The following is a 24,819-nucleotide window of genomic DNA, read 5'->3' on the forward strand; positions in this document are numbered from 1 at the left end:
TTGGCTGGACGGGACATGGCCTGGTGGCCGGTGAGTGTGTATCTTTATTAATCTGTTCTGTATTATCTCTAACACTCCTGATGTTGTTTATATTAATAAACAAAGAAAGGTAAATTTCTCATTCTTGCAATGTTCTGTGTTCTTGATCTGCACTTAAATGAAGCTTTATCTGATAAACTATTACAAGTCTCTAGTGGTAAATATCAGTGTGAGTGTGGGAGATCAGTAACTATATAGTTATAATTGATTAGTTTTTAATAATTTCTTAAGAAAAAAAAAACCAAAACTCCTCTTTAAATGTGAATATTTTGTGGTTTCTTTAGCCCTCTATGATAACTGTATTTCTTTGGGTTGTAGACTATTGGTCAGGACAAAACAAGATATTTTCGGTTGCATTGTGAGCTTTGGGAAACAGTGATTGACATTTTCACCATTTTCTGGCATTTTATAGATGAAAATGAATGAAAATAATGGTCAGATTAAACAGAGTAAAAGTAATCATTAGTTGCAGCCCTACATATGATTGTAAAAGGCAAAAAATTTAACTAACATTTAAAAAAAAAAAGTTTAATCTCAGCTTTAACATGAAGCCTGACTGTATATAACCTCTGTAAATATATTGAATCCTGTTTTATTAATGTATTCAGGGAATTAAAATAAATCATTTCAAATGTCTGTGTGTTTGGAACAGATCGGAGCGTCTCTGTTTGCCAGTTCAGAGGGCTCAGGTCTGTTTATTGGTTTGGCTGGGACTGGAGCTGCTGGAGGTATCGCTGTCACTGGCTTTGAATGGAACGTGAGTACAGACAACATCAATCCATTATCTATCTATTAATAGCACTTTACCACAATATAGTCTGGAATGAAGCAGAGCTTGTCTGCTAATCTCTGTACATGCTATTTCTTTTGTGGTGTGTTGTATTTATACGGCTGACTAGAGAAATGAATTGTGCAAGAAAAGAACACAAAGCTACGATCATTTCAAAAGCTATTTGACCTAATTACCAACTTGAAAATGGTTGTCTAGGCAAAAAAAAAAGTGGAACAATTGATTGAATTAGTTTCTTTTTTTCAGCTGTAACAGAGAGTGAGCAGCAGGGGGCACCAGCAGAATTCTTTAATGCCATGAAGTCATGTTAAGTCTTAGACATGAGTCAGTCCATTAAAACCAGCAGCTCCACAAAAGCTCATGTATACAGAGCACATAATGAGTTTAAACTTTTGCCTCAGTTTGGCCTTTAAGATGTTTCTGCCTGAGGCGAATGTTGTGGGCAATCTGGTCAAACCTCTCTGTCCTCTTATCATCTCCTTTCTGTCTTTCTTACAGGCCACCTATGTGCTGCTGGCTCTGGCCTGGGTTTTTGTGCCTGTCTACATCTCCTCAGGGGTTAGTTTGAACACACTCATACACACAAACAGAGGTGCGTGTGTGCTTTTTTAAGGCTGGCTCCGCAGGTACATTTAGGTGCCAAAAGACGTTGCCTTCACAAGAACTCCCCGCCTTGAAAATTCCCAAACAGGGTGTTACACTACAGTGCATGTACTCACAACTGTCTTCTAACAAATGATAATTTATTACTGTGTTTATTCCTAATTATTTTCAAAGCAGATCAAACTTGTCTTGTTACTTTATGCCCATTAGCAAGTTTTTAAGTTAGCTTCAAATGCTTATGTGTTGACGTGTGTTTGTTCAGATTGTGACAATGCCAGAGTACCTGGGCCGTCGTTTTGGAGGAGAGAGGATCCGTACCTACCTGGCTGTCCTCTCACTGCTGTTGTCCATCTTCACAAAGATATCAGTACGACAAGAAGACACATTCACACTCCATTTGGTCTCATTTGGGCCTTTCCACCAATTAGCAGCACTATCTAATCTGAGTCACTGTGCTGGCAGTGCTGACAGATGTGTTGTCTTTCTTCCACCAGACTGACCTGTACTCTGGAGCCTTGTTTGTTCAGGTGTGTCTGGGATGGAACCTCTACCTGTCCACTGTCCTCATGCTGGTGGTCACTGCCCTCTACACTATTGCTGGTACACAAATACTGCACATCTGTTACTATTGTTTTCATGTATTTTTTAGACACATGATGCATAAAAATGTTGCTGGTTGATGATAAAAGATTTCATTAACACACTTACTTCCTTTCAGGCGGTCTTGCTGCTGTCATCTACACCGACACTCTACAGACAGTTATCATGATTGTAGGTGCAATCATCCTAACAGTCACTGGTATGTACAATTTCCATAATATAAAAAAACTTAAATAATGCAAACATATTTTCAGTCATAAAACAGCAGATATTTTATAGGAAATGTGTTTTTTTTTTTGGTCCGCAGCCTTTAACAAGATTGGTGGCTACAGTAACCTGGAGCGAGTTTACAGTATGGCAGTGCCAAGCAAGATCATTCCCAACAGTACCTGCCACCTGCCACGTCAGGACGCCATGCACCTGTTCAGAGACGCTGTCACTGGAGATCTGCCCTGGCCCGGCATGACCCTGGGGCTCACCATACTGGCCACCTGGTACTGGTGCACTGACCAGGTACATCTACATGAACACAAAAACATGCATGTGCATATACTGGCAAAGCAAGTGGAAACTACCAAAGCTTTGCATGTGCAGTTCCTCTAAAAGATTGCTCAGGAAAACCAGCTTCTCTCTAAAAATACCCCAATGTTTTCCACATACAGGGTCTCAATAGCCAGCTGTCTCTCTCTTTATATGTTCTGATTGCACTTTTGAGAAATGAATGTACTGTTTCTTTTATTATGTTGTTTTGTTTTGTAGTTTTGGCAGCTTGTTCCAGTGCATAGTTTGGTTAATAATTTTAGTGTGTGCCTTTGTTCTCTGCCCCAAATACTCAATCTCCAGAACAGCTAATAAACAGACATTGTCGTGAAACTGTTCTGTTCACTACAGTTTCCCAAAAAATTAGAAATTTCTACATCTACCTCTGCTGAGGGAGATCATGTTATATAATCAAAAGCTCTAGAATAGCCACTAAATGGACCTAGCGGTGATACTGTGTTGTCCACTTCTGTTTCCAGGGTAGAGAATGAGCTTTTAATCACATTGCAATTATTTGTTTGGTTTTGCTCACACTACGTGGCCTACTAGCCTCCATCCTACTAATGTGGCTGCATCCAGAAATCTTAGCAAAATAAAAGACAGAAAGATCAGGCTCCACCCTGTTGACCAGATGAAGATTTTGTGCCAAAACCAAACTCAAGGTTTTAAAAATCCCTTCAGAAAACTAAAAACTACATTTATATTCTGTCTGTGAGTAAAGACGAACTATAAATACCTCACTGTGCACATACACAGTCACCAAACTATGCAAGATTTTATCCATTTCAGTTGCGTGGGTACAAGCTCTAAGCTTCATTACATACTTTCACTTTCAGTATGAAAAACTTGCCTGAAAAAATTATATTTATACTGCTGCATGAACTTCAGTTAATGGTGGATTTATCTGAGCAAGTCCAGTCAAAAAACTTCACATCACTACATTTCATCATTAGTCTATCAATTTATTCAAAACATTCACTTTTGGTCCCATATCAGTGTTTAACATCACATATAAACCTGTTCTTTACATCGGAACAATCAAAATGGTAGCCCCACCCTCACAACATCAGTAACCAATAACAATGGCATCCATACAAGAGCCACCTGTTTATCAGTGGGCTGACATTGTTTGTCACACATACATTGCATCTGTGTCTTTTGGATATAGACACAAAATTCCAGTAAAAAACTTACGAAAAAGAAAAGCACTTGAGGTAATTTAGAAATATTTGTTCAGAGGATTGTTACTACATCACAGAGTATTACAGATGACCACCCGGGTGGCATGTAGTAAGAAAATACCCTGCCTCTAGTGTGAATCCAGCTCAAATGTGTCTGGTTAAGCATGTATGCACGTTTCTAAACACACAAATATCAGCTGATATGTTATTATCTGAGTTAACTTCCTCACAGTTATCAGTATCTGCCTCTAAAATTAGTTATCAGCCATACACTATTCAGAAGCCATTTATCAGGAAGCATTAGTTTAGAACGTCATGTGATTCATTTACAGACAATGCCTTTCAAAACATGAAATAAACGGCTAACCCTAGTGGATATAGTAAAAACAAAATCCCAGTTACGTAGTTCTCTAACTTGTTTGTTGAGCCTCAGGGCTTGAAATCAAGAAATGACGTTGATGACGGAGAGAGAGAATATTCCAGACTGAAATATCACCTATATTTTAGCAGGAAGTCCATAACGTCCTTGTGTACCTGAACTGGCCCACTGTTCTACCTAGCAGGCTTGTTGTTATTTTGAGACACCTTCTTCTGCGGGGCTCCGGCTCGCGCCCTCAAATGTTTTAAGTTGTTCAGTTTTGAGAAAGATACTCCTAGTAAACCCGATTGGTTGGCTGGCGGCTGTGTCGAGGCATTATCTGCCTTTCTGTAACCCGGGCTGTGGCGCCGTGGTGACCGACCAGAGCGCGTCTCCCCGTGCATGTGGGCCGAATCCGGCTGCAGCGTTTGACCCTGCCAGTAACGGTGTCCTCCAATCACAGGACCTGTTGCTCGGGTGGGGCGGTGAAAACTTCCTGGTTTGGCAATGACTACTTTAGGTCCTTTCTGTCTGGCGTCTCGACCAGGAGATCTAGAGTCTTGGAACAACTAGACAGAGAGAAGAAGCAGAGAGGGATGAGTAGGACATCATGAAGTCTAAAAGAGTTACACATGAAATCCTCCACTACCTTTACATACATCCTGAGTCCTTTACTATTTCCTATCTATGTGCTGACTTCAGGTCAAATATTTCAAAACATCCTATCAGTGCAGCCATTTTTATGCAAATGATTCACAAATCTACTTTGATTCAAAAGGTGTGCATATAGCTTAGATAAGACTGCTGTGACTCTCTTTATTCCTATCTGACCCACATATGAATAAAGAGAGACACAGCAACTGTATTGTAGCTTCAACTGATTGAAAGCCCCAAGACTAGATCCAACAGGAGATTTAATATAAACCTCAATTGTAGCACCTTTACATTGGTTGTCTGTATGTTTAGATTAGATTTTAAGATTTTAATGATGATCCTTACTCAGGGTTGGATCCTGACTATATTTCTAACCTGTTAACCCCTTAAAACATATAATTTTAAGAACAGCATTTTCTTTCTTTTCATTGTTTTAATTCTGTGCTTTTACTGAATTCATTCTTTTAACTTTATTTTAAATTGCATTTATTGCACTATACATTTCTTGTTTTTCTGTATTTTCAGGTGATTGTGCAGCGGTCCCTGTCTGCTAAGAACATGAGCCATGTGAAAGGAGCATCTCTACTGGCTGCCTATCTGAAGATGCTGCCCTTCATCTTCATCATCCTCCCTGGCATGATCAGCCGGGCTCTCTATCCAGGTGCGTGCACACACACACACACACACACACACACACACACACGTATTAATTGAAGAAGGGTATGTTTACTCACAGCATGTAACGTCTTGCTTTGACACCACTGGCAAAACACTCATTTTGATAAGATTGTATATAAGCGTGCGTTAGTTTGTCTTCCCTGTCATTTTTGAAGATCAAAAGTACTGCGTACCTGTTCCTCCTAGATATTATGCCTGTAAACCACTGCACTTGTTTTTGTCAGCGATTACTCAATAAGCATTAGAAAATAATTAAAAAGCATTGTGCCAACATTTACTTGTCATTGTGTTATCTCAGGCTTTAACTAAAAATATGCCCTTCAGAGTTTCCTAAAGCCCACAGTGGCGTCTTCATTGTGATGGTTTTGTCCGTCTAACAGTCAAAAACTCAAAGATGTTCAAATTATAATGGTATAAAGAGGGACTCACAGTTGAAAAGCTTGAACTTGATATGGTTTGGTTTTAATAATTGCCATTTGCTGTTGATTAATTGTTTCAGCGCTACAACTAAAAATATTTTGTATTAGCAATCCATTGATATATATTTTAATATCAATTAATGGTTTTGTGTAAAAACCTTGAAAGAAATGGTGGAAAATGTACATAATCATTTCCCAGACCCAATATTTGAACCAACAGTCCCAAATCCAAAGATTTACAATAAAACAAATTCTCATGTTTTGGGAGCTGCAACCAGCAAGTAGATGAATTGTTGGTCACTGTAGAGAAATTAAGCCATTTCTACTCGGTGCTTACCTGTCCTATGTGCCTGTGTGGTGACGGGTGAGCCTGCCTGCGCAGCTGCTGTGATTGACGGATGAGGTCGGCACTGTCCTCAGACTGGCTGGGTTCCCGTAGATCCAGCATGCTCTGAGAGAGGCGGGCCATCATGTTGACCCCATCCCCTTGGCGAGTCCCCCGACCTGACCCCGTCGTGACTCTTTTAGTCAATGGGTCGCTCGGCTCCTGGTTGGAACAATCATAAAACTCCTCTTCTGATGCTGTGGAAGCACTTGAAGGGTCGTCATTGGCTGCTCGGTCACACATGACCTTGGTGCTATCTTGGCTATCGCCATCGCCATTGCTGCCAGAGTCCCTGCCATCCTTATTTGATGTAAGGCGGCCACGGTCTGACGTTACATCTGACGAGGATCTCTTTTTGTTAGAGGAGTCTGGGGTGTGTTGGTCAATTTTTACCAGAGTGACCTGTACTTCACTAGGCTGCTCTGAGGGTGCGGGGTCAATAACCAAATGCAGTGTGCGGCGTTTAGGAACGGGAGGTGCTGGAGGTTGTGTCTCTGGAGGTTGTGTCTCTGGAGTTTGTGTCTCTGGAGTTTGTGTCTCTGGAGTTTGTGTCTTTGGAGTTTGTCTAACATTGTCTGTTGGCAGTGAATCTGCAGTAATGTTGGATTCAAGTGTGGGTGTGTGTGCATTTGTTTTGTGAGTGTCCTTTTTTACAGGAGAGTTGGGCTGTTGAGGAGGGGCTCTGGAATCTGTTGCATCAGTGTGGTCTTTATTCGGAGCTGTGTGTTTCTGCTCTTTGGGCTCTTTGTTGGTTGGGCTCACAGGGGTGGGGGTTCCTGGTTTTGTATTCCTAGAGGGAGGTTCTGCTGTTTCTGCAGCTTTCTCATTCTTACCTGACGCAGGTTCCTCAGTCTGAGCTGGCAGTGTGAACGGTGCACTGAAGCGTATAGCCTGACTGACCTCAAACCGCTCTGACCTCTGTAAGTGGACTTGATTGGCTCGCTTTTCATCCCTGATGTTAATGAATCCAATCACATCGCTCGGTGGGTCTGGCTCCGGCCAGGTGGGAAGGTACGGGATCAGGTACGCTTTCTCCAAATGGGCCAATCCAGGATGTAAAGGTGGCTCTTCTGAAACACCCTTAAGGCGTCCTTTCCTAAGTTTTAGCCCAATGGGATTCTGGGAGTTTGAGTTCTTGTTGCTGGAGTTCTGGTCAGACGAGGCGGGACTTGTGTGTGTCCCTGTGGCAACAAGGGCATATTTTGGATTGATGAGCTTCCTAGCAACAGCAGCTGACACAGGAGCAGGAGCCGCCTGAGGGAGCGGGTCAGGGATCGGTTCATCCACCAGAGGAACCTTGCTGAGAGACACACCTCTGGAAATGAGGAAAAGGTCCCGAAACCGCAGGTCGAAGGTCTCCACTGCCTGTCCTGTGATCACTGTTATGAGGTTACGGTCCAAGCGAGAAGAGGACCAGGTGAAGCTGGAATATCACAAACATAATGAGTTTATTTTACACCAGTGTTCCCTTTTTGTCTCCAACTGAATGTCACTTAGAGGCATCACATCTTTTCCAATCTGTTAAATGTGTCCCAGTTTCTATCAGCCCCAATAACCCTTTCTTCTGTGTTATAACTCCTACAGAGAAAACCAGTTTAATCATTACACCAGACACTCAAGTCATGCATCACATTATGCTCTTTGATCGCATGATTCCTGTATGTTCGACCTCAATTTCCTGGTGGAACAACACTGGGGGAAAATAGTCTAAGACAGCATGCAAAGATGTTGGTAAATAGGTTACTTGATATGTTGAGGTGAAGGTTTATAATGCTGGAAACTCTGCATAATTTCAGGCGAAAGCTTTTGCAGATACAGTTGATCATGCTGTAACAATGTTTCTTTGTGTGCCCATGGAAAAAAACATTTAGTGGGTTGGATTTTTATGTAATTATAGCTTCTTGCAAATTATTTTGATGGCACACATATTTTGTAAAGAAATGAGACTTTACTGGTGAAAACTGGCACTATCTCTGTGTTGCTCTCAGCCCATTCATTTCAGTGTACCCGGATCAGAGGGTGGGGGCAGGGTGTGTATTTGCATGCACAGCTGTCAGCCCCAGGGTTTTTTTTAATACTTCCACTGGGAGGTACCAAAGTTATACATTGTAATCCCACACGTAGTGACTTTAATAGATATTTTTATATTAGCAGATAGCTGCCTATTAACTCATCCAGAAGAGCAACATTAGCATTTATTTGAAGTCACGTCTCTGGTCCCCGCCAAATGTAAATCACACTCGCATTAGCTCCATTTGGCCTCCACCAACTCCTGAGGAAAATATCAGTCTATTTGGCTGCTTAATGCCACACTATCTCACCAGCTAGTCACTAGATTTGTTGGTCTGCTGCTTGGTGCTGGGCAGGTAGAGTGGGTTTATTGGAGCTATTTGCTGTAAACAGCTGGCTGCTGCTACTGGAAACTGAGACCAGAAAACAAAACACTGAACTGAAAGACAGCGAAACACTCCATCGAGTGAAGAGGAACTGCAGAGTCGGGTGATTTTTATCTGTGGATTTGTCTCTTAGAATCATTTGATCCATTGTTAATATAAAAATATTGATTAGTGCAGCTTTAAATACATGAGTAAAACATTTGAGTGTACATTTATAATAGTGCACGCTCACCTGTATGAACCAGAGATGGCTCTGTCTCCATCTACCAAGAGAAACTTCTCGCTCAGAGAACCACGCACACTCTGTGCCGACCGTGTAAAGAACTCCACGCCTCCACAGCAGCGCACACGCAGATTCTGCACATACACACACAGAAAAGGTTAATTCGAGGTAATGCTGAGTGAAAAGAGGCTCTAATGGATTTATGTTGACAAGAGGAAGGATTTTAGTGAGCAAAAGAGGAATCAAGATGAGACAAGAGAATGGCGAGACTGAGTTATAATGTTGCTAAATTGCAGTGTTTCTCTATTAATACCAACATAACCTCATGATTGCTGACTCTACAGGTTAGAGCATGGACTGTATCTATGTATGTACATGCCTGTATGGCACACCCTGCAGTGTTTGTCCTCGGCCCTGTGATAAGGGTGTGGTTCCTGGCCTAGTGTTACCTCATAAGTAAATGTTCCATGTGAAATCTCACAGGAGACGCTAACCATAGACGTCGTAAATGCTTATAATAACAGCAGAGATGGCAAACAAGAAAGAAGTTGAAAGAGAGGAGGTCTGGTGGTTAGAGCTATGAGAAAGAAATAAGGAGAAATGAAAGAGAAAACATTACAGAAAGTAAAGTGTGCATGTGTGCGGTTTAACTAATTGCCTACAGCAAAGACAGGAATGTACCTAGTATCTCTCTGACTTGGAGGCTAAACATTTACAAAAACCCCCATGAAAGACTAAGTATTTTCCGTAAGTGCCTGGACCAGTTTAACTCAGAAAGGCAACAAATAACAAAGAAATTGAACCTATAGAGACCAACTAGCTGATGCATGAACGTTACCAAAGCCTGCAGGCAAAACCATACTTTCAAACTATTTTTTACATCAAATTATACTTAGGAAAACGTGTCTTTAACTTAACATTTAATTTAAAATGCTGGAATTAAAAGTATTTTATATTATCCTGCACTCATCAAGAGTAGACATCTGTCCAACTTGCTCATCTCCCTTATCAAAACATCATCTGGGCGTGTACATCTGTGTGTGTGTGTGTGTGTGTGTGTGTGTGTGTGTGTGTGTGTGTGTGTGTGTGTGTGTGTGGTGTGTGTGTACCTTTAGATGTCCTCGGTGCATATCAGCTCTACCACACATGGAAAGAAAGCAGGGGACTGACGCCATATCAATTATTATGTATACAGGAACTTTACGTCTGTAGGCCGCATCCAGCAGGTCTCGAAAGATATCCACATCTGTAAACACATCCATCACCACAGCTATCACCTACACCCACCCGCACACACACACACACACACACACACACACACAAACACAGAGGAAACCAAATGGTGTTAGTATTTCCTGGTCTGTTAGGGTGGGTTTGATTTAAGCTGCCTTTATCAACAATAATAAACCCATTAAAATCTCAGAGGAAGCGGAGCACTTGTGAGACCTGTATTCAAACAATAAATAAAATGGGCATGAACCTAGAAGGTGCACAAAAAGACTGCTTAGAAACACTGAGTTTTTGCAGAGTGGTGACAAAAAAAGGAAGTGGCTGGACAGTGCGTGTTCTGCGGGTTTGTCAGCTTGCTAACACTGCCTGAGAGCATTGTAGTCTTCACACAGCACTGTCTATTTACTTTTCATCTGCCCTACTTTAAGTTTAAAAACAAAGCAGCAGAGTTCGGGGGAGTTCAGCTCCAAAGACTGACACATTGGTGAATTAACTGAACAAGAAAACATTGAATTACTCTTAATAATAATAAATAAAGCTCAGGAAAAAGCTAGTTAGTGAACCTTGAGGTTTGATTTTACAACATATTTCAATTCAGCTTCATTGTCATTATACTTACATAGATAAAGTTATAAAAACTCAAAGGTTAAAAAAAGGCAAATCAGTGGCTTCAGTGGCCTTTGGCTACATAGAAACCACCAGACAGGGGAAAGGTATCTAACATTCAGTCAAATTCCTTTTTCTGTAGCTTTGGGCCAAACTTTGACTAGTATGTGTGCATGTATGAGCCAGCATTCATGTGAGAAGAAAAAGTTGATGCACTGCGGCCCCGGCTTGTAATACATTAAATGACGTCAGAGCGAATTTTTTTCCACAGGCGTGTCATGATCAGACTTGTTTCATTAAACCTTTGTTGGGCACATGTGAGAACAGAATGGAAAGAGGCAGTTTGAGAGAAATGGCAAAGGGAAAATAATGAGAAATTAAGACATGCATTGCAAAATACTGCAGAAAGATCACATTCAGTTAAAAAAAAGAGTCAAATTTATGTTATTTTTGATAGATATAACTTAGTAAAGCCCAATATATACCTGCATATCTATCAGTACTAAATGGAGAAAACAGTTGAGGATGTGAAATCTCTAATGAGAACAATCATTCTTACTCTGTCAGTGGTTTATTATGTATTAAATAAACAGTGTTACTTAATTACAGAAGGGTGGGCAATAACTCCGACCATAAAATGCAATATAACACAATCCCCTAACCCTGCAGTGATTGTGGTGTTTTTGTGGTATTAAAACAGGGAATTATTATGTATTTATTATTTACACTGCAAAGCCAGCAAAATATTAAAACCACTTGTTTATAGGACTGAAATCATTATCACAATGTTAATAAAAAATGGCCAATACAGGCAAAACTGCATAAAAAATCTGTTAAGTAAAACCTTTCGTATGCGTAAGAATAGAAGAATAAAACAATAACTGAGTTTGTGAGTGCAGTTACAGCTTGCTTTGAGATATTAGTGTGGAAAATAGAAATGAGTAACATTTTAAATTAATATCATTATAATTATGTCTGATGCAAGTCTATAAATGATCATACTGAATTACTGCCAAGATGTAATGTTGACTCAGTTCTGCGGTTTGAGTCTCTATGTCGGGATGTTGTTGAACTGGACTGAATTATTTTTAAAAGGTGTTTAAATAGCCAGTTTGTATTGATACAATATGATATTCAATATATGATACAATATAATGAAATCCAGTACAACAGCACAACCACAATCTTAAAAACCAGGGTGCTGTACCATAATCTCTCTGACACACTGTCAGTAATGCTTCAAAATTATAGGTTACACACAAGGAGCAGACTATTTAATGCTGGTCTGGTGTATCACATTTCGTTAAATGAACAATGTGTTATTCTGTTATTCTTTTTAACTCTGGCTGTTGTAATGTGTTTTTGTTACTGAATATGTATATTGCTGTTTTTAATTCTTTGAAATCAGTATTTTTTTTATATGTTGTAAATAAATCATGACGTGGACTTATTTGGAGCACACATGGGCTTAAATGGGGACACAGTACCCAATTAAGCCCATGCCAGACTTTTGACCTTTTTCAAAAGATCTTTATTTTATATTCCAAAATCTACATGGACTAATGAATACATTTTCAAATGAGAGATAAATCTGACTTTATATCTTTATAAGAAATTATCTCCCAAATCATGTCAGTATCCATGAAAAACACCTGAACTTAGATTTTGGGCTTAATGGGTACACTTACCTTAACAGCTGGAAACATGTGTTAGACAATTAGAAAAGTAATCAAATGTAATTACTTTGATTAAGTAATTGAAATAGTTACATTACTTGTTGCATTTTATATAGGGAAACTAATCTGTAAAGTATTACATTTCCAACCCTGCCATCACTATAATCAGGTCTACCTTCTGGGCTGATGCGATGCTCTTGCGGACCACCTCCTTGATGTGTGTTTGCCCCTCAGTTGGGGGTTGAGTGTGCACGGTAACCCTTGTGACCCCCCGGTATGAGGCGCAGTCAGGCCAGCCCAGGTCCAGCTCTGCCACTGAGGCCTCAGACCGATCTGGCCAGTATTGAAGCGACACCTCTCCATCTCCCCCTTCCTCCCCGGACCCTGGGGTGGTAGGGGGGCCCGGTCCTGGTGTGTCTGGTTTCACGTGATGCTCGTACCCGGGCCGGTATGCTTCTGCTATGCGTAAAATCCTCTCTATCTCCGGTCCAGACAGGAACTCCCGCACCTTGTTCTCGGTGATGTAGTCCCTGAACTCGTCGCGGCCCCCGGTGATGAGAGCCTCGATGGCCAACCTTTGGTCCTCGCTGTAGAAAAACTCCGGTTTGCTCTCACTCACGCGCCAGTTGACGTGATGGTCGTCCAAACACTGGACCTGAGACAGAGCCATGGCTGCAAAATAATTTCCCCTTGGTCAACAAAGAGTTAAGTAGAGAAACAGCTCTGACCCAGTTTCCAGTCGCGGGTTTAAAGGGTCAAACCTCAAAAAAGTGCGATTTGACATCCCGCTCCATTATGTGTGCGCATGACCCGAGGCCCCTGAGGATGTAAACAAATCCCTCTGATCGGTAACGATTTTAATCTGATGAAAGCGAACCCACTACAGCAGCTCCGAACCCAGATCTCAGGTTACTCACATAGACTCAGGTGTTGTGCGCGCATAAAGCAACTCCCCGCCCAAAGCCACGCCCTCACCTGACAGGAGCCAGGCAGCGGCACCGGCACCGGCAACTGCCCCGGTTCAAGTGCTGCAGCCTCGGGGCCCGGCTGACATGGAGACAAGCAGCTGTCTGGGTGGATGAGTGTATCAGAGTGTCTGCCAATGAGTCAAGTCTAGAGCTGAACCCGGGCTTGAGATAGAGAAAAGAAGTCATTAATCCTCCTTTAAAAAGTGGTGAAACTCAGCGTGAGTCAGTCCTCTAGTTGCGCTGACGAGTCTCTTTTCTTCCTTTTTTTATGTTGGAGCAATGAAGCCTGAAGTCTGACTCGCTTCACAGATGTTCTAAAGCTCAAAAATGGCAACTTGTTCAGTTCCCCGAAAGACAAAAAGAGGAGCCTAAATCTCACCAACGTGGCGCTGAATGAGTCTCAACTTTCACTAAAGAAAAACGCCCACGACTTGTTCTGGTTGTCTCTCTCCCGGTTTTCTGTTCACGTCCCTCCAGACAGAAAGTTCACCGAGGTCCGGTGATCAGCGTGGAGCTGCCGGTGTGTCTGACCCTGTTATTCAGCAGCGGAAGCTCGGTTACCGGAGGCTGAAAGGCGGAGTGTCCGGTAGTTGGTTAGGAAAGAGGGTTATAAACTCCACCCTCCTTTCTTGGACTGAGGGAGGAAAATCTTGTTTTTTCATCCCAAATCTGAACACTTACAAACAGATCAGTATCAAATATCCGGCTCCCTTTGTGTCATTTTTTAAGGATTACTGACAGTGTGTCTGAGTGTGTTGATGCAACATCGTGTTTTAAGGATTTTAAGAGCATAGCTGTACTGTTATACTGTACTGTATATGTCATATCATCAGGGTTTGGAAGGTTACTTTATAAATGTAATGGGTTACAGATTACCAGTTACCCTATAAGTAATTAACTATTTCAATTACTTAATCAAAGTAATGTAATTTATTACATTTTATTACTTTTCTAATTTTCTAACAAATGTTTCCAGCTGTTAGGGTAAGTGTACCCATTAAGCACCAAAATCTAAATTCAGGTGTTTTTATGGATACTGATATGATTTATAAGGGAGATCATTTATTATAAAGGAAGATGTATCTCTCATTTGAAAACATATTAATTAGTTTATGTAGATTTTGGAATATAAAATAAAGATATTTGATGAAAAAGATCAAAAGTCTGTCATGGGTTTAATTGGTACTGTGACACCATTTAAGCCCATGTGTGCTCTTAATAAGCCCACATCATGATTTATTTACAAAATATAAAAAATATTGATTTCAAAGAATTAAAAGCAGCAATATATGTATTCAGTAACATGTTAAATATTAAAAAATGCACACTGTTACGTGTACAGTTACTCCCCAACACTAGCCTGTACATCATATACTTTTATTGTGTGATATTTTGTGTATATAATCTGGGTGGGGAAAACACCTTTAAACATGATAAAGTCCAATTAAGCAACACCCTAACATAAAGGCAAAGTTGAAAGTGAGTGTAATAGTTAATCCATTGCTATCATAAACTGACATTACGTGGACTTCAATATGTTTTGTGTATGATAACTATATTCTTTGACTTCTAAAACTAACTGTAGTATGCTCTCAGCCTAATGTAATAATGATTTAAAAAAATAATTTTAAGGAAAACTAGAATAATATCAGGGAGGAATGCACTCGGAGAAATGTCCTATTAAGGTAATCCAGTGTGGATACCGGACTTTCTAACTGGTATGACTACTGGTTAGTGATGTGTCACTGATAAAACATGGTGGGAAACGACTAATGACTGTCTGAATCAGGGATTATTATAAAAATAAACTTTTAAAGCAAGTTCACATTTCGAGTTTACCACATATAGGAATTCCCCAAACGGTCAAGTGACATAACGGGTAGTTAAACATTACGCTGATGTGATAAACGTATCAGAGATCCTTATGACCCCAAGTACAGAATGGAGGTCAGGAATTAACTGTATTGTGACTTCAGAGAAAATCATTGGAGACCACTTTTCTTTGTGTTTCCGATTTCCCATTGTAGCGTTAAGTTACAGAAAAGGGAGGTTTTTCACGTGTGATCATATGTTGCTTACAGGCATTTACGTGTGTTTGCACATTAGTTTACTTTAGAGTACATGTTTGCTGTGTGAGCAAACAAGGGGAACATATAATAACTACATCTGCTCCTTTTACTGTCATTTAGCAGCATTTTAGTGTAATTATACATGTACAGGTTACATTATTTGGAATCAGTCATTTTTGTATTGATTGATGTATTGATTTGTGTTCACCTTTCCCTCTAAAGGGGCGAGTGGATCCAAACCCTGCCCCCCCAAAGCATAAAGGAACCAAAGGATTCCCTCACTGTAGGGGTCAATTATTAAGGCGTGTACCGATCTCTTGGTGTATGCCACACATGCACTTCCTCATTTGTTGAGAATAAGGAGAAGAATGACTCATCTGATCATTTCCTGACTTTTTCCCCCACATCTCTTTAGTACAATATCTCTGGTTTCTGCACCATTTGAAGTCTGAAATGTGCTTCATCTTTGTAATGAGGGGTTATAACATCCCTCTCTATGTGGTAGTCTGATCATATCCTGCATTCACATTCTCCGTCACTTGCGAATGAGTTGCTCCTCTGTATTTCCTCACATATCACACTAATGCACGAGCATCACAGTCATCAAATGTGCACTGTTGTGCAATTTCCAACCCTATTTATTGATGTTTCTCTCATAGATCCAAATGTAGATGTCACTTTAGTCACAATTCCTATTGAAACATCAGCCAGTTGAGCAGTCTTCTGCCATTTATGCCCCAACAATCAACCCTCTTTAATGTCACTTAGATCTTTTCTTCTTGCCATCTTGATACAAAATTAGAATCAGCTGGGCCTGCTCAGCATTTTTATACATGCCACAGAGCTCGTTATATAGATGTTAGTTGCTTAATTGTACCATGTAGCGCACACATGTGGAAGCATTTGCATTCATTATTTCATTTATTCATTGTTTCTCGACTCACTTATTCAGGTTTTTCCTTTAATTCGCCCCCCGTATATGTGTGTATATACGTATTTACAGTGTAAAGTGTTTACTGCAGAATTAAGATCAAGTCTAACATTTGTTGTTTTCTATACAACAGTATTTTTGTTCTCAAGCTGAATTTTACAACAGTTTGTGTGTCTCCTCATGAGTAGAAATTAGAGCAAAGAGGAACATGAATTCTGCATGAGTAGAATATTTTGTTACTGGTTCCACTCCAGTGTGTAAATGACCTCTGACTGTGTTTCATGTTTCAGACACTGTAGGGTGCGTTGACCCCGAGGAGTGCAAGCGAGTGTGTGGAGCTGAGGTGGGATGCTCCAACATCGCCTTTCCCAAACTTGTCATTGAGCTCATGCCAAGTGGTGAGAGTACTGCTATAACTTCATATAGCTTATAGAATAAAGTAGAATATAAGGGCTTTTACTTGAATATGCATATATATCCGTGTTGTGTGTGTGTGTGTGTGTGTGTGTGTGTGTGTGTGTGTGTGTGTGTGTGTGTGTGTGTGTGTGTGTGTGTGTGTGTGTGTGTGTGTGTGTGTGTGTGTGTGTGTGTGTGTGTGTGTGTGTGTGTGTGTGTGACAGGTCTGCGGGGGCTCATGATAGCGGTGATGATGGCCGCTCTGATGTCATCATTGACCTCCATCTTTAACAGCAGCTCCACCCTGTTCACCATGGACATCTGGAAGAAGCACCGCCCCCGAGCCACAGAGAAAGAGCTGCTACTGGTCGGCAGGTATGAAACCCACAAGAGGAAGTGGCTCGGCAGGGTTACCTGGCAATTAAAAAGGCATTTTGCCGGAGGACGACCTGGATTTGAGAATTCCTGTGTTTGAACACAACATTGAAACACTAGTTGACAACTTTAATAACGTGGTGAAATTTTAACATAAGCATCAATAAAGAAAAATAAAAGTTTAAGATGTGTTGTTTGTTCCAGGATCGTGACAGTGATCTTGGTCGTGGTGAGTGTGGTGTGGATCCCCATCCTACAGTCAGCCAACAGCGGCCAGCTGTATGTTTACATCCAGTCAGTGACGAGCTACCTCGCTCCACCCGTCACTGCTGTCTTCACTCTGGCCGTTTTCTGGAAGAGGACCAACGAGCAGGTAACAAACACACATGCAAGTCCTCCAAGAGCCCTTATATTACAATCAGGGTGGCAATTTTGAATCTGTGATAAGTTTTTATTAAGATGTAAACACAGTTATACAGTATAGGGATAGGGTTAAAGAAAGTTAATAGAGCCACAACAAAATTCACAAGCAGGTAGAAATCAAGAAATAAAATCATCTGCTTTGCACATGACCCAACGCTACTGGGCCCCAAATTAAATATGTTTAGAATATTGGGAACAATGATTAATTTGAGCTATTATCATTAATAAATAAAATGTCAGAAAATGAATCACAATGCCCAAGAGCATGAGGTCATGTCTTCATATTGCTTGGTTGGTCTGATTAATCATCCAAAACCTATAAAGATATGAGATAAAGCACCAAATCTTTACATGTTAGAGGCTATAACAAGCAAATGTTTGGCAATTTTCCCTCATAAACACTTAATCAGTCATGGAAATTGTTGATTTTTTTCCTGCAGATCAATTAAAAGAATGATCAACTAATCGTTTCTGTTCTATCTACAGTCAGAAACATACATGCACATAAGTCCACCAGTATTTAACAAAGGAAATGAGCAGAATACATTCAATAAGTGCTATTTAAGGACAAAACAACATTACGACTGTGAGGGAATTTTTCATTTTAGATGCCACATATTGGGATACAGAGGGTCAAGCATGGGCCTTGAGGTCAGGGAAGAAACAGCACTTAATCTTGGCAGATAGACACATCTTATCTCCTTGACATGCTGCTGTTTGTCTGTGGTGTTTTTGGGGAAAGCAGGGGTCACACTGATAACAGTGAAGCAGCATCACTGTGGTAACCAAGGTCAGAGGATATGACTATGACTGAGCTCTGTAGACCGACAGATGTGTTCCCTTGTTTGTAGAATAACGAACCAATAGGCTAATTCTATATGTTGTAGATGCATTGAGTTTGGCATAGTTTATGGGCACAGAGTATTTGTGGCACTATCTGTGAAGGCTTAAAAACGATCCACAGAGGAGAGTTTCTTCAGAATTAAGGCAACATCATGCACAACATCATGAGTGTGCTGATAATTCCTTCATTTTCCTTGGCTGAGTATTAACAGTTTTGGCTCCTGTGCACTTTTTCCACTGATGAGTTAACCATTGAAAAAAAATAAAATAAAATTCTACTATTTAGCATACAGATGAAACACACAAGTTTTCCATTCTGGACACCAAACTACACAGAACAAAAGAGAGTTTTGAGGTTTTTCTCTGTGCACTGTTTGTCCTTTCACCTACCCTGTACTGTACTGGTTTGCAGTTTTATTAGTCTCACATGGGACCCAGCTGAGTGCAAACATGCCTCGCTCATTTCTTAGTAATGTGCTGAGTCCATGTGTGAGTATGTGTGCACATAAGAATGTTTGTGTGTGTTACTCACTTATTTTTGGAAGTGTACTGTGTATTACTTCCAGTGTAGGAATCAGAGCTGCCGTTCTGCGCTCTCACTTTAAGAAATGAAAGTGAATGTATCCGTTTGATAACAGCGAGGGCAAGTGAGGGCAAGAGTAATTATGTAAAGTTAAAGATTACAGAGTGAGACAAAATAGATAACAATACAGTATTAAGAGTGTTTATCAGCCCAGATCTAATAATTTATGTGTGGAAACTTTTTTTCTTTTGACTACAAGTAAAGACAAGTCCACTGGATAGTCAAGATTCAATCAGAGTTTTAATGGAGCAGCTCCTGGGTGTGTCTGCTCTCTGCTGGCATGCTATGTATTTAACTATTAAAAGGAAGAGAAGATTCTCAGGGGATCATTCAGACTGAAAGGCTTTTCCTCTGTTTCTCACTATAATGTAAAAATCCTACCTTATTAAAACTGAATGAAAGCACAAACTGTCTATACTTAAAATGTGGTTTAAATGAATTTGCCTAGGGTTACAGCATGTGTTGGCAATGGGCCAGCAAACAGTGATTTGCAAGTCAGAAGACGCCTCTGTGACACATAATCGTTTTTTCAACAGTATAACTAGCTATTAGACATAGGAATGCTTATATGTTACCTAGGTGTCTAAAAACTCTCGCTTTTTTAACCACTTTCTTTTCCTTTTTTTTTTTAAAAACAATTTTATTTTAAACATTTAGATATCTTTGACTAGAATCATGCTTACTGGGAAGGTTATAAAATGTCACAGCCATCTGTTTTTTTTTAGATGTTCCTATTTCAGTTTAGACCTATAAAACATTGTTGAGACTGGTGAGCTTTTTATTTGTTCAGATAAACACGGTGAGCATGTTGCTTTAAGAATTTTACTGGTGTTGACTCATGGGGTCAAAGGGTACATCATACTGCACAGGATGTGTCAAATGCTGACTAGTCTGGCACTGTAGACTCAGTAGAGAGCAAACGATATAGACTTATTTACAAGGGAACAGGACATGTGTATGCTCTTTGAACCAGAGTGACAACTGAGCCTCATAAACACACTAATTAACCCTGTGATTAGTAACATTACTCTCTCTTTGTAGGACCGGTAGTACATTTGGGGGTTTTTTATTCCTAATTACCACATATACTTTGCTGTTTTTAGATTTGTATAACTAAAAATCTGAAATGCAAACCATTACACAATGGTTGTCAACCTAATAATAATGTTAACATGAATAAAGATAAATAGAAAGATAGAAAGAAAGATAAATAGATCAAAGACACAAATGGTTTTATTGAACAGATAGATAACTATATAAAGATCCCAGATGGGAAACTAGTTTGGTCATTCATTATTTATTCAGGAAATCTCATTAAGATTAAATCTCTTTAGAACAAGTTACAATGACACAGGATCACAATGAGAGCTGATTCACATCACAATCACAAAACAATCACTTTACACACTCTCAGACACACTGCTTAAACAATTACAAACATTATGAAGAATATCAGATAGAAAAGCGTTAAAGTCCCCAAGAGTAACTCTAACTTCAAGCTCTTCTGCAGTTCATTCCAGTAGGGAGACGCATATAACTGGAAACCAGGCTTCCCCAGTTCAGTGTTTGTATGAGTTGAATAGAGCGCTGAAAGTGGATTCATAAAAGCATAAACTAGCTGTTTCATGCAGGAAGAAGCAAAGTGTCATCAGTAAAGATCAATATCAGTATCATAAGTACAACACTGTAATTACACTGTAAAGCTACGATAGATCAAAAGTGAAAACAGTAATAATATTAGCCCAACAGTAATTCAACATTTATAAACTGGGTAGTTAAAATCTCACAATCTGATTGGTTGATAGCCGTGATATAAAGAACTCCAGCTATGATGTTTAATGTACTTTTACAGTTCTATTTTCAATTATCACTCTGCGTCTACTGTTAAAATGTTCCCCACAACCTCTAAGCAAGCAGGGACGACACAGAGCTACTTCAACCAGTGTCTCACCAGCAGCATGGCAGCATCAAGCTTTGGATGTCCGTAAGCGGGCACCAATGTGAGAGCTCTCTCCAGAACTGCTGTTGATCGACACGCTCGGTGTCCGGAGAAAATTAGTAGGCCTAATGGTATTGCAAACACTTTGTGACGTGACATCCAGTGACAGTGTCAATGAATTTATGTGAATAATAAACTGGTTAGGAGTTTGCTAACGTTGCACAGAAACCACAGGCAGCTGTGAACTACTTTCTTGTAAATGAGTATTGTAATGTTTTTGTTATTTTATACAACTTTATTTAATATTGTGTCTATAATTTCTATTTTGTAATATTTGGTTACAGTTTTATAAAAGAAATATCTCACTCCTGGCGAGATACTGGAATGTCGTATTTGCTCAAGATAGATACTAAAGTGGCTAGCTTGGTTAGTGATAAGCTGATCATAGAAAAATTGCATTCTTCTAAATCAGAAGTAAAAAAAACAGCTGTAAAAGTACAGATAACACTCTAACAAGAGAATTTGCAGAGTAGATAAGACATGTTTTATCAATGTTTGCATGACGGAAGTTGCTAAAACTTACAGTGCTGGTGGCCAAACACAATGTGCCACAACTATCGTATAAAAACTCTAAAAACAGGATCAGTGATACAGGCAGTAAATATGAAATGAAGCCTTTACTAGCTAACAAAAGCAAATGAAACAGGAGGGGAAACAGAGAAAAAAGGAAAAGGGAAAAAACATGATGAGAAGTCGAACAGAGCTCCAGATGTTTGCTTTGTGTGACAAGGCGATTGTTTTCTCCTGCATGATTAAGTCCAACTGGAGAGATCACATTCTTTGCCAGTGGATGAAAGAGAAGGAAACAGAGAGTTGTTTGTGTCCCAGCACGTGAGTCTACTTAAGAGAAAGGTAACACGATGAATGACAGATAATAATGGTGGGAAAGTGAGAGTGTTGCGAGCCAGACACACCCAAGCTGTGATCCAGTACTGCTCCTAAAAAATGAAACTGACACCTTATAGCAGCAGGAAGTTCAGCATGTTAGTCCCTTAAGGCATGTAATGTAACCTGTGTGTGTTTATGTGTGTGTTTGTGTGTTTTCAGGGTGCATTCTGGGGCCTGATGGTGGGTTTGGTTGTGGGTGTGTGTAGGATGGTGCTGGAGTTTGCATTCCCGCCTCCCAGATGTGGCATTGTAGACTCGGCACCTGCAGTGCTACGCAGCGTCCACTACCTCCACTTCGCTATCCTGCTCTGTGGGCTCACTGCTATCGTGGTTACCATAGTGTCACTGCTCACCCCGCCGCCCACCCACGAACAGGTGTGTACACATAGATACAGAAAATAACAAATTGTTAAGAGGAAGTAAGCTTATGTGAGTCCTTTCTTTTTGTTGATACACCTGAAACGTTATCGATGAGAAAAGAGAGGAATCTGAACTGACAGCTGCACAATGGTGAGCTGTTTATCTGAAGGCTGGCCTCTGCTCCAGGGCAGTGAAAGAGGCCGTACCTTCCTAAATCCAAAAGATCAACAGTCAGCCATAGAGAGCAGTTTTACTCCACTACAAGCATTGTTGCACAGCATAGAATGACACATTTAATGCTTCAAATGTCAAGTCTCATTCATGTCAAAGATTCACTGGTAAGACTCTGACCTGTAGATGAACTCAAACTGCTTTAAACAGTCAACATTAACACCACACTCTTCTAAACTCAGTTATCATGTTGATGCATAACCCCGTGATGGAAGAAGAAAGAAGTTCAGCTCCTGCAGTATACTTAAGTAAAAGAATAAATACCAGAGTATATCCCCAAGTATGTATCCTGCATTGAAAGTTTCACTGAAAGGTGACATATTATGCACATTTCAAGACTAATTGTATTTTAGGGTCTACCAGTTAATGTTTTCACATTTCAATGTTAAAAAAAACGTATTTGTCTCATACTGGCTACTGCTGCATCATCTCCTTTCACACACATATTTATGTGTCAAAGCAATAAAAGGAATGGATATTTTTCAACAATAGCTGACCTTAAATAAAAGTATTAAGAGAAAAAAAAGTACTTAAAAGTATCAAAACTGAAAGTACTCTTAATGGAAAGTGCATTCAGAGTCTTACATTATCTTATTGGGTTTTATTCCTTACATATTAGCATGTACGACTAATATAGGAACGGCATTTTAATTTAACAGTTGTATATAGACCAAATCAACATGGCGTAACACTAAAAATAAACAGTCACTTCTAGTTTGATTTGAACTGCAGAGATATGTGAAATCGGCCTGTTGTAACATTGTAATGTCACAACACTGTTTTTGCTTATTTTATGTACTGTGTTGCTTTGTTAGTGTGTTTGATAAAGTATAACTAGACATAAGCTGCTTTGTCATAGTGGGAAACCGCCTTACCACCGCTCATTTAGACTCACTTTTGTTGACTTTTATTTACTTTTACTACTTACTGCTTCTATTTACTTATACTTGATTGCATACACTTCTTTATTTACTTCTTGACTTGCTTAAACTGACATTTACTTTTGCTCAGCACCATTAAATTGTATGTAGTGATGCAGGCGTTTTTTTACCAGGAAGTTACTGTAAACAAGCATTTCAATTGGTTCTATAGAGTTGGGTAGTTTCACCTGTATCAAAGCATATTTCATCAAATTTTAAAACGTATCATATGTGTTACATATAAAATCTTAATCTGAAAAGTAACCAGTAACTATAGCTATAAAGTATATCTAATGCAGTAAAAAGTATAAAAATAGCAGAAGTATAAAGTAGTGTAAAATGGAAAAGTACAAGTACCTCAAAACTTGTTCTGAAGTGCATTACTTAAGTAAATGTGCTTTGTTATATTCCACCACTGCTATGCCTGTAACCGCTCTTATACACACAAATACTCACAAGATTAGCCATCTGTCGAACAAAGTTTTAGATGATGGATGACTCTGTGGTGAGGTAATGAACTATTTCCCAGAAATAAATCTAGGTATCAAGTAGTGACTCATAGAAATGAAACACAACAACCTTGAATGGAAATAATACACAAATATAGAAAACTGTGCACATGCCTGACCTGCACTCTATACTATGTAATTAAACTATATATATCCTCATGTCAGGATATTATCAATATAAAAACACACAGCTTCTCTGCAAGCGATAGAAGTTGTATTAATGCTCAATAAAATAAAGGAAATAAATGTCTTTTCTCTCCCAGGTGTGTAACCTGACCTGGTGGACTCTGACTGAAGAGCCTCCAAGAGAAATTCCTCTACAGAAGATTTCATCTGTCAGCCAACGCGCTTCCCAAGGTAAGAGTGTGAATATTCAAGCATCCTGGAATAAAACCAGCCATCATGTGATAAAAGGTCATCAACACTCACAAGCGGTCAGACGTTTGAGGAACTTCCTGTGTCTGCTCTGTGTGGTGTTGCAGGCTCTGAGCTGGTGCAGCGGGGGGGCGTATGTTGTCGGACGGCAGGATTGTGTATCGCAGCAGTACGGCGATCAGAGGAGACTCCAGCTCCCAGGGTTCCTAGCGTCAGAGAGAGCTTGTTCTGGTCTAGGTTCTGCGGTGCTAACGCGATCCTGCTGGTCAGCATTAACATTTTTCTCTATGCATACTTTGCTTGAGTGGAGGTTCAGATTTTAACATCCTGCCTGACATTTTAACATCCTGCTGAGCATCAGCGATTATCTCCAACAGGAACTAGAAACTCTGCCCACCTGCCAAACAGCCACTGATTTTCCCCCAATTCAAGTTGGTGGGGAAACAATATTTTACCTGAATTCTTCAGAAATCACAGGAATATATTCCATAAAGTGAAGTCTGCAAATGTGAATTTGGGTGTATTTAAGTAAAAAAAAAACAACAACACTCAGAGCACAAACCTCATCTGT

General features: G+C 39.9%; 2 protein-coding genes across 2 annotated transcripts; one reads left to right on the forward strand and one right to left on the reverse strand.

The window, feature by feature from the left end:
* slc5a10 (solute carrier family 5 member 10) lies at positions 1-24,552 on the forward strand. The gene is made up of 14 exons (XM_062434076.1): positions 1-30; positions 692-796; positions 1,328-1,387; positions 1,695-1,799; positions 1,927-2,032; positions 2,151-2,231; positions 2,340-2,545; positions 5,291-5,426; positions 16,637-16,744; positions 16,967-17,117; positions 17,322-17,490; positions 22,013-22,228; positions 24,137-24,230; positions 24,356-24,552. The coding sequence occupies exons 1-14, from the start codon at positions 16-18 to the stop codon at positions 24,550-24,552; spliced, it is 1,749 nt and encodes a 582-aa protein (XP_062290060.1). The 5' UTR covers positions 1-15.
* fam83gb (family with sequence similarity 83 member Gb) lies at positions 3,521-13,808 on the reverse strand. The gene is made up of 5 exons (XM_062434063.1): positions 12,554-13,808; positions 9,976-10,143; positions 8,876-9,000; positions 6,200-7,670; positions 3,521-4,680 (listed from the first exon to the last, which is right to left on the reverse strand). Exons 1-5 carry the CDS (start codon positions 13,046-13,048, stop codon positions 4,306-4,308), a joined length of 2,634 nt encoding a protein of 877 aa, XP_062290047.1. The 5' UTR covers positions 13,049-13,808; the 3' UTR covers positions 3,521-4,305.
* Positions 24,553-24,819: the final 267 nt, after the last annotated feature.

The sequence above is a fragment of the Scomber scombrus genome, chromosome 2, assembly GCF_963691925.1.
Source record: "Scomber scombrus chromosome 2, fScoSco1.1, whole genome shotgun sequence".
Classification (NCBI taxonomy): Eukaryota; Metazoa; Chordata; class Actinopteri; order Scombriformes; family Scombridae; genus Scomber; species Scomber scombrus.